The 10,884-nt window shown below is 44.5% G+C and overlaps 1 protein-coding gene across 1 annotated transcript in view; it reads left to right on the top strand.

Moving 5' to 3' along the window:
• The first annotated feature begins 165 nt into the window (after nt 1-165).
• LOC122547101 (calcyphosin-like protein) overlaps nt 166-10,884 on the top strand; it is a 12,839-nt gene continuing 2,120 nt past the window's right edge. The window contains exons 1-3 of the mRNA XM_043685678.1: nt 166-341; nt 2,359-2,397; nt 2,453-2,630. Of these exons, the coding sequence (XP_043541613.1) occupies nt 166-341; nt 2,359-2,397; nt 2,453-2,630 (393 nt within the window). The remainder of the gene's footprint in view (nt 342-2,358; nt 2,398-2,452; nt 2,631-10,884) is intronic.

The following is a 10,884-nucleotide window of genomic DNA, read 5'->3' as shown; positions in this document are numbered from 1 at the left end:
TTTGCCCTTATGAAGGGGGGGCAGTTTCCCCCCTTTCTGTGGGGGGGGGATGGGGGGGGGGGGGGTGGGGGCGGCAGGTTAGTTGGGTCCTTTCACTGACTGCCCCATGATGTGAGGTGGCACTATCTCGCCTGTTTGGAGAACGTAATCACTGCTGATGCTGAGATGAGAGTGCTGAGTGTACTGCTGGAAAAGCCCAGCCTGTCGATCAGGCAGGATCCCAGCCTGCTGCTGACCGGTGACACTCTGAGCAAAGCTCACTGCCGGTACCTTCCAGGCTCAGACAATCGTGGGGATTACACACTGTCACCTGTCTCAGGGCTGTTGGACAGGCTCACTGTGTAAGCCTGTTTCCTGTGGATCTGCAGATAGAGTTGACATAGTAACTTTTCCCTGTCATTTATTCACTTCCCTTTGGAAATCCTCTTCACGTCTCCTTCCACCAGCCTCAGACCCCAGTCCCAAATATCTCAATGAATTTCTCTTTAAAAAGGATTTCCTTTGATTATTTTCATAATGACCTTACAGAGTCATAGAGCTGTACAGCACAGAAACAAATCCTTCAGTCCAACTCGTCCATGCCAACCAGATATCCTAAACTGAACCCATCTCATTTCATAGAATTCCTACAGTATGCAAGCAGGTCATTCGGCCGATCAAGTCCACACTGACCTTGCAAAGAGCATCCCACCCAGATGCACCCTTCCTTCCCTATCCCTGTAACCCTGCATTTCCCATGGCTAACCCACCTAGCCTGCATGTCCCTTGACACCCAGGGCAATTTAGCATAGCCAATCCACCCTAACCTGCACATCTTTGGATTGTGGGAGGAAACCTACACAGACACGGGGAGAATGTGCAAACTCCACACAGACAGTCACCCGAGGCTGGAATCGAACCTGGGTCCCTGGCGCTGGGAGGAAGCAGTGCTAACCACTGAGTCACTCTGACACCGTTTGCCAGCACCCGGCCCATATCCCTCCAAACCCTTCCTATTCATATACCCATCCAGATGCCTTTTAAATTATACCTGCCTCCACCACTTCCTCTGCAACAGTTTCTCCAACAAGCTGATGATGTGCACACTGCCACTGAGTGTCGTGGTGGGGATGGCGGTGGGGAAGAGTGGTTGTTAGAGTTGCTGAAGAGGCCAGTCTGGTCATTTGTTATTTCCTCGTTTACGGGATGGGGGTGTTGCTGGCTGGGTCGGTGGTTATTATCATCCTGAGCTGTTAAGAATGAACCGTATTGCTGTGGGTGTGGAGTCACATATAGGCCAGACCGGGTAAGGACGGCACAATTCCTTCCCTGAACGACATTAGTGAACCAGACGGGTTTTTCCAACATTTGACAATGGTTTCATAGTCTTCAATAGATTTTTAATTCCAGATTTTTCTTCAATTCAAATTCCACTCCCTGTCATAATGGGATTCGAGCCCTTGTCCCCAGAACATTAGCTGGTTCTCTGGAATGCAGCCACCAATACAATGGGCCAAAGGGCCTCTTTCCTTGTTATAAAACTCTATGACTTTGTACCTCATAGACAATGTCCCAGACCCCACCACCACCATCCCTGGATAAGTGCTATCCCACTGCCAGGACAGACCCAGCAGAGGGGGCAGCACAGTGGGATACAGTCAGGAGGGAGTTGCTCTGGGGGTCCCCAACATTAACTCCAAACCCCGTGATCTCCCACGGGCTCAGGTTAAAATGGACAAGGAAGCCTCCTGCTGATTACCACGTACCGTCCTCCCTTGGCTGATGAATCAGTGCTCCGCCATGTTGAACAACACTTGGAGTAAGCACTGAGGGTGGGGAGGACACAGAATGTACCCTTGGGGGATTTAACTGTTCGTCATCAAGTGTAGAGATTGTAATGAGGTCAGCTAGGTAGACCTCCTAAAATATGATTGTGGCTGTCAACCTGGTTGAGTCAGGGAGCCCTGGCTGACAGATACAAGCAGGAGTGTCAGAGGTTCTCTTCACTCTGAGAGCTGGATCAGTGTCCAAGGGCTCTCTGCGTGTAAATAAAGGGAGACTTAGTGACAGGATACCAGCTCCTGTGGAGTTATTTCACAAGAGTGGCTTGGCAGCAGTACTACTGATCTCATCGAGAGTGTGGTGCTGGAAAAGCACAGCAGGTCAGGCAGTATCCGAGGAGCAGGAAAATCGACGTTTCGGGCAAAAGCCCTTCACCAGCCCTTCATCCTGATGAAAGGCTTTAGACCGAAACGTCAATTTTCCTGCTCCTCGGATGCTGCCTGACCTGCTGCGCTTTTCCAGCACCACTCTCTCGACTCTGATCTTCAGCATCTGCAGTCCTCACTTTCTCCTCGTACTACTGATCACGCTGGTCAGGTCCGAAAGGACACAGCTGCTGGACTGGGTCTATGGCAGGTGGTGAGGGAAACCCAGCCTTGATTTCCTCCTTCCCAATCTGTGTGTCGTGTAGAGTATTCCGGATCATGGATGATGACAACAATCGGACACTTGACTTCAAGGAGTTTTCGAAAGGTCTGAGTGATTATGGTGTGCTTTTGGAAAAGAAGGACATTGAAGCATGTTTCAAACATTTCGACAAAGATTCAAGTGGAACCATTGACTTTGATGAGTTTCTCCTGACTCTGCGGGTAAGTGAACAATTCTAGCTCACATTCCCTCAGCAACACTGTCATGTTTGTTGCCTGCAGGAAACAGGGGACCATCAGACATTATAAAGTACATGGACCACTTCCCCTCTTTTTCCTGTCTTTTACTGAACAAGTACTTGTATTTACATAGCACCTTTGAGGAGGTAAGAGATCCCAGAGTGTCACAGGGAGTTCTACCTAAGAGTGACTGTATGCTGGCAAGGAGACTGAGCTACAGAGGGTGAGGTAGCAGTTTCAGAGCTTCATGGCAATGGTGCAGTGATGGAAATCAGGATGTTCCAAATTAAAGGAGCACAGATATTGAATCATAGAATGGATGGAGGGCATTTGGGCCAGTGTATGTGCCAGCCCTCGAAGCACATTCTAACGTTCCAATTAGGAACAGGAGGAGGCCATTCAGCCCTTCGTGACTGCTCTGCCATTCAATCAAATCAGGGTCACAGACCATAGAACATTACAGCGCAGTACTGGCCCTTCAGCCCTCGATGTGCCGACCTGTGAAATTAATCTGATGCCCACCTAACCTACACTGTTCCATTATTATCCATTTGTATGCCCAATGCCCATTTAAATGCCCTTAACATCGAGTCTACTACTGTTGCAGGCAGGCCGTTCCACACCCCTATTCTCTGAGTGAAGAAACTACCCCTAATATTTGTCTTGAATCTATCACCCCTCAATTTAAAGCTATGTTCCCTTGTGCTAGCCATCACCATCCGAGGAAAAAGGCTCTCCCTGTCCACCCTATCTAACCCTCTGAGTATCTTATGTGTCTCTATTAAGTCACCTCTAACCTTCTTCTCTCTAATGAAAACAGCCTCAGTTCCCTCAGCCTTTCCTCATAAGACATTCCTTCCATCCCAGGCAACATTCCAGTAAATCTCCTCTGCACCATCTCCAGTGCATTCTTTTGACTGTGGCGACCAGAACTGCACGCAGTATTCCATCTGTGGCCCGACAAATGTTTTATAAAGTTGTAACAAGACTTCCTTGCTCCTGCATTCCATGCTGCGGCTAATGAAGCATCCCTTATGCCGTCTCCCCACCCTGTCTACCTGTGCTGACACCTTCAGGGATCAATGGGCTTGTACACCAAGGTCTCTCTGTTCCTCAGTACTCCCTAAGAACTTAACATACATTGTGCATGTCCTTCTCTGATTAAACCTTCCAAAATATATTGCCTCAAACTGATCAGGATATTAGACAGCGGCAAACAAAGAAAATGAAAAAAATACTAGACCTGCAGAAAAAAACCAACACAAACTCACACAAAATAACAACACAGACAAGATAGAGGCCTGGATAAAAACTTCTCAGACCGACCCCTAACAGATCCTGAAAAAAACCGTCTTAGTAAGAGGATTAAATTATCAACTTCAGAGACATGAACAAAAAGGATTTTTTAGCAGCATTACAATTAACACTGAAAGACAACCAACTCACAGAGGAAACCCAGCAAACCATCAGTCGCACCAACATTAAGCAGGAAAAAGGAAGGAAACACATTCACTACACTGGAAAGGGAAGCCTAGAAAGGCTCTAGAAAGACAAAAACATTGTAATCCTACCTGCAGACAAAGGACACTTGACGGTCATTATAAATCAAAGACACTACATTGAGAAAGCGAAAGCACTACTTGCAGATACCAACACTTACTAACAGATGATAGACCCGACCCCACAACTAGAGAACCGAATCACAGCCCTACTCAAAAAACTTCATAAATCTGGAAAACTAAACAAGACAGACTTGCAAAAAATGAAATCAGATGGATCCAAAAACCCAAAATTCACAAACCAGGAGCCCCCCTCAGACCATTAGTCTTGCCACCTGGAAGACCAACTTACAGATTAGCCAAGGACCTACACCAAAGACTAAAACACTTAGCAGAAGACTCACACCATTCCATCCACTCCACCCAAGAATTCCTGAAGACCATCAAAGACACTAAGAAGAGGATGAAATAATGGTCTCCTTTGATGTAACAGCCCTGTTCACATCCACAACATCAACCTGGCCAAGGAAACACTGACTACACTATTAGAAGACCCAAAGACACACACACCAAACACCACCAACTTCATCAGCAAGGACAGTATTGTCAAGCTAGTGGACCTATGATTTACCACCCACTTCACCTTCAACAACAAAACCTATAGACAAACCAATGAAACATCCATGGGATCTCCGATATCAGGGTTCTTAGCAGAGACAGTAATGCAGAGCCTTGAACAAACAGCTCTGCTAACCGTCCAACCCAAACTCTGGGTCCGCTACGTAGATGACACTGTTGTCATCACTGAACAAAACAAATTAGAGCAAGACTTCAAGACCATCAATAATACCCTTACTGGTATAAAATTCACTAAAGAGGAGGAAAACAACAACAAACTGCCAATCCTAGATGTCACAGTCGAGCGAACAGCCAATGGGGAACTTCAAACCAGCATCTACAGGAAAACAACACACACGGACCAAATACTGAACTACAGAGGCAGTCATCCCAACATCCAAAAATGAAGCTGCATTAGAATATTATTTCAATGAGCCAACACCTACTGCAGCACAGGGGAACTACGCAGAGCAGAGGAAAATCACCGATACAATGCATTCAGAAAGAATGGGTACCCAATGAACACAATCCGCCTATTTCTCAGCAACAAACCCAAAACAAGCAGACAAAACATGTCCAGAAATCCTAGCCACTTATCCTTAATCAAAGACATCTCAGAAATGACTGCCAGAGTACTCATGATAGCCCACAAACCCACCAACACACTAAAACAGCAGCTAATGAACTTGAAAGACCCTATATAGGCAACTAACAAAACTAATGTCATTTACAAAATACCGTGCAAGGACTGTAACAAACACTACATTGGACAAACAGGCAGAAAGCTAGCCACCAGGATAGGTGAACATCTACAAGCCACCAAAAGACATGACCCTCTCTCACTAGTATCCTGACACACAGATGATGAAGGACAGCGCTTTGAGTGGGACAACACATCCATCCTAGGACAGGCCAAACAGAGACACGTACGAGAATTCCTAGAAGCATGGCGTTCCAACCTGAACTCTATCAATAAACACATCGATGTGGATCCCATTTACCACCCCCTGAGAAAAAGACAGGAAATGACATCACCAAACATCCAAAGAAACCTAAACACACAAATAGAAAGGGGACCATACCACCAGTGCTTCATCTGGAGGCTCACTGATGATGTTACCCAGTGTGGTGACGAAATGTCTGAAAATGAACCTTCCAGTTCAGTGAGCAAACCTACACCCAGAACTTTTAACAGTCTCCCACTTTCCAAATGTAGATTTAAGGAGCTGCTCCTAGTCCATGTTTGCCAGATCCTGTCCAGTGATATTGAAATTGGTCTTCCCCTAGTTCAGACATGTCACCTCTGCACTATCCTTATCTCTGTCCATAATGGCTTTGAAACTTACAGAGTTATGGTCACTATCCCCAAAATGCTCGCCCACTGAAACTGAGCCACTTGGACCTGCTTCATTCCCCAGGAGTAGTCCCATCTCCAACGGGACTCTCGGTGGACAGGCACAAAGAGCTCTCCTGGGTGTACTTTAAAAATTCCACCCCAACTAATCCTTTCACACTAAGATGATTGCAGTTAAAGTTAGCAGAGTTGAACTCCCAAACAACTATACCCTGTTTCTCTCACACATCTCTATGATTTGTTTACATAACAGCTCCTCTGTTTCCCTCTGCCTTTAGTAAAATCCCAGCAAGTAATCAGTCCCTTTTCATTTCTAAGCTCTACCCAGATGGCCTCATTTGAAGAGCCTATAGAACACGCTCCCTCCTTCCCACGGGGATGGCCTCCTTTATCCTTTGATCCCTTTGGCCCCAAGGGCTATATCCAACTCCTTCGTGCGATTGCACAATGTTTTGCCTTTTTTTGCAGGGTATGGTGGATGCTGGTACATTGAGTAAATGTAAGGAGGAGATTGAACAAAGAGAAAGGAAGAACGAAGAAAATGTACAGCTCAGGAACAGGCCCTTTGGCCCTCCAAGCCTGAACCGATCCAAATGTACTGTCTAAACCTGTCGGTCAATTCCTAAGCATCTGTATCCCTCTGCTCCCCACCTACTCCTGCATCTGTCCAGATGCATCTTAAATGAATCTACCGTGCCTGTCTCTACCACCTCTGCTATCCTTCACCCTGGGAAAAAGCTTGTCTCTATCCACCCTGTCTATACCCTTCATGATTTTGTAAACCTCAATCAGGTCCCCCCTCAATCTCCTTTTTCCTAGTGAAAATAAACCTAACCTACTCAACCTCTCTTCAGAGTTAGGTTTGATAATGGTTTGATTAGTAATGATTTGAAAGGTTATAGAGGGCGAGCAAGAAAATGGAGTTGGGGCTGGCGTGTGTTATGGACCAGACCAGACTCCCTCAAAATATATTACAAAGTTAGCTTAGACCCTAACCTTTTCTTAATTTAAAGGCAAATGAGAGGTGCTTGTACCAAATGCAATTCAATTGGTCAAACTATTCTATGTTAAGCAAAACACAATTTATTCAAACACTAGTTAAAATACAACAAAGGAGAGAGGAGCTTGGAATAACTTAACTCTTTTAGAAGACTAAACAGAATAATAGATTATTTCACTACTAAACAGTAACTATTCCATTATAGTTCTATCCCATAAACACGCCATTGACAAAAAACAAGTTCAGAACATAGATTGTCTCACATGCAACTTCCTTTAGTAGGCAGAGAACCCCCAGCTTTTGACTATACCGAGAGAGTGACAAAAAAAAAGCTCCCATCTCTTCAAGACGCAAACAGGACCTGCTGAAAGCTAAGCCAAAAATCCCTGGTTTTGTGGGTGGGAGCTTGACCACACCCATTCAGGCTGCTTCTATTGTTCTAACGTTTTTCTAAAAAAAACTCCAAGGCCTCACAAGCTGTTTATTTTCTCATAGACTACTCAGCACCTGTCCCCAATCTCTCTCTCTCTCTCTCTCTCTCTCTCTCAAAGAAAACCAGGACAAAACACACCTGTTAAAACCACAGCAGGTGAGATCTGCTCTCCCTTATCCTCAAGCAAGGACGTCTCATCCTAGATGGTCCTATACGAGGAATCATGTTTTCTACATCAACCTGAGTTAGATCTCCTCTCATTCTGCTCAACTGCACACCATATTGGCCTAAACTGTTCAATCTCTCTTCATAAGACAAACACCTCATCTCTGGAATCAATCTCAGGAATCTTCTCTGAACTGCATCCAATAAAACTACAATCAGTTCTTCTGCATGTTCTTGTGGAACTCCACATTATAGAAAAATTGCACTATAGAAACAGTGTTTAAGGTGTTGGTGCTGTAATCACATTACAGCCAACATGCATTTTAAAAGTTCGCGGTTTAGAAACAATGTCCCCAATTCGTCAGTCGCGTTATAACAAATTCCCGTTGATGAAACGCGTGTTATACCAGAATGACCTGTACTCTTCTCAATTAAAGGGACCAAACTTGTGCACAATACTCCAGATGCGGTCTCACTAATGAGTTGTATACTGTCAGCAATACTTCCCTACTTTTATATTCTATTCCTTTTGCAATAAATACCAGAATTCCCTACGCCTTCCTTATTACCTGCTGTATGTGTATACTAGTTTTCTGTAATTCATAACCAAGTGCACCCTGATCCCTCTGCACCGAAGCAGTCTGAAATTTCTCTCCATTTAGAAAACCAGTTGCCTTTCTATTCTTCTGACCAACAGATAACCTGTCATTTTTATCCCATTCACCTAACCGATCCATATTCATTTATAAATTTATTTGTTCATTGCAATTTACTTTCCCACCTATATTAGTGTTATCTATAAATTTAATTATCGTACTTTCTATCCCTGCATCAGGATCATTAATGTAGATTATAAATAGTTGGGGCCCAAAACTAAAGCCTATGATACCCACTAGTGACACCATTTATCCTGACTCTCCTGTTGGTTAGCCAATGCTCTATGCAGACCATTATGACACAGGGTAAACCCCTCTGCTAATTTATACCCGACACCCAGAGACATTCACCTCACACTGTAATCTGTTCAATTTCAAGAGGCAAAGAACCATGCCAGAGGTCACTATTTAAAGTAAAAATTAACAATTGTATTCTTTAAGTCCAACAGAGAATATTAAAATCAACAATTATTTACAACTCCTCTCTCTTAAACCTATATTTTGCCTCCCCACTCTATAATACTAATCCGATAAAAACCCCGATTAAGATTTTCAAAAAAATTTCAAATTTCAAACCTGTTGGGTCTTCTCTTTGTATCGTCCTCTGGAGATTTTCCTCTATTGTCTTTTCTTCAGTATTCTACCTCACGGGTCTTTCATGTGAACAGGTACCTTTCAGAGTGCAATTCAGCTAGCAGTGTATACTTGATGGTTTTCTTGGCAGTTCTCTCTCCCTAACTGTTCAAAATGTCTGGTTTTATACTCCAAAACATCAGATCATTTCATTGGTTTGATGTTGTCAAAATGCTAAATTCAAATTCAACTGGATTTTGGTATCTGGGGCATAGTTTAAACTGGCTGAATTTGAATATGTTTTTGTATCAAGGCAACTCATCTGCAGTACTGGTTTCACAGTCAAATGTTACATTTTAAATTCTCTCAGCACACTCTGTGCTTCTCTAAGTCCGTGCCAGCTTCCAGTCTCTCTTAAAGGTACAGTACAAACCTACACCTTCATAACAAAACGAATAAATTACTCCAAATCTTATGTGATCCTACCTTACGTATTAACCTTTTGTGTGGTATCTTATCAGATGGTGTCTGGAAGTCTAGATATACCACATTAACAGGATCCCCATTATCCACCTTTGCTTGTTACATCTTCAAAAGAACTCTAGAAAATTAATCAAACCTGATCTACCCTTCATAACTCTGATGGATTGCATTATGACTTTCTGTTGTCCTTTCTATTGTTCTTTTGGGGTGGCACGGTGGCTCAGTGGTTAGCACTGCGGCCTCACAGCACCAGGGTCCCAGGTTCGATTACAGCCTCGGGTGACTATCTGTGTGGAGTTTGCACATTCTCCCTGTGTCTGCGTGGGTTTCCTCCCACAATCCAAAGATGTGCAGATCAGGTGAATTGGCCTTGCTAAGTTGCCCGTAGTGTTAGGTGCATTAGTCAGAGGGAAATGGGTCTGGGTGGGTTACTCTTCGGCGGGTCGGTGGGGACTAATTGGGCTGGAGGGCCTGTTTCCACACTGCAGGGAATCTAATCTGTCATTAATTCCTTAGTAATGAATTCTAACAATTTTCCAATCACTCATGTTAAAATAACTGGTCTGTAGCTTCCTACCTTCTGCCTCCCTCCCTTTTGAATAACAGCATTATATTAGCAATCTTCTAATCCACAGGAAGCTTTCCTGCATGCAGGAAATTTTGAAACTTTATAACCAATGATCCACTATTTCTGCTGCACCTTCCTGTCAAATCTAAGGATGGAGGTTATCGCGTCCCAGAGACTTGTCTGCCTTTAATCTCAGTAGTTTGCTCAGTAGGTTTCCCTGAGGAAGATGTTAACCCTGGCATTACCTGTTACTATAGGGTTGGTACTAGTGTCCTACACTGTGAAAGCTGAAGTGCACTGATTTAGTGACTGCACCATTTCTGTATTCTCCACTGTCACCCTCCCAGTCTCATCCCCCAAGGGACCAGCATTCACTTTAACTATCCCTTTGCTACGTGTATATATAGAAGTTTATGCTCTCCAGTTTTTATCTGGTTATAGTTTTCTGTCAGAATTTATATTTGCTGTTTTAATCATTTTTTGTAGCCCTTTGTTGACCTTTAGTTTCCCAATCTTTCAGCCTGTCGCTGGACCTGTGCAATCTGATACCCCTTAGGTCCTCACCCTGAACAACTTCTCTTTCCAATCCTCCCACTTCCTCCAAACCAAAGGAGTAGCCATGGGCACCCGCATGGGCCCCAGCTATGCCTGCCTCTTCGTAGGGTATGTGGAACAGTCCATCTTCCGCAACTACATTGGCCCCACCCCCCACCTTTTCCTCCGCTACAACGATGACTGTATCGGCGCTGCCTCATGCTCCCACGAGGAGGTTGAACAGTTCATCCACTTCACCAACACCTTCCACCCCGACCTCAAATTCACCTGGACAGTCCCAGATTCCTCCCTCCCCTTCCTCGACCCTTCTACTTCTATCTCAGGCGACCGAA

Source organism: Chiloscyllium plagiosum, unplaced genomic scaffold (assembly GCF_004010195.1).
Source record: "Chiloscyllium plagiosum isolate BGI_BamShark_2017 unplaced genomic scaffold, ASM401019v2 scaf_13793, whole genome shotgun sequence".
Taxonomy (NCBI): domain Eukaryota; kingdom Metazoa; phylum Chordata; class Chondrichthyes; order Orectolobiformes; family Hemiscylliidae; genus Chiloscyllium; species Chiloscyllium plagiosum.
The sequence above is the reverse complement of the archived record's forward strand: the minus strand, read 5'-3'. Positions and strand labels throughout refer to the sequence as shown.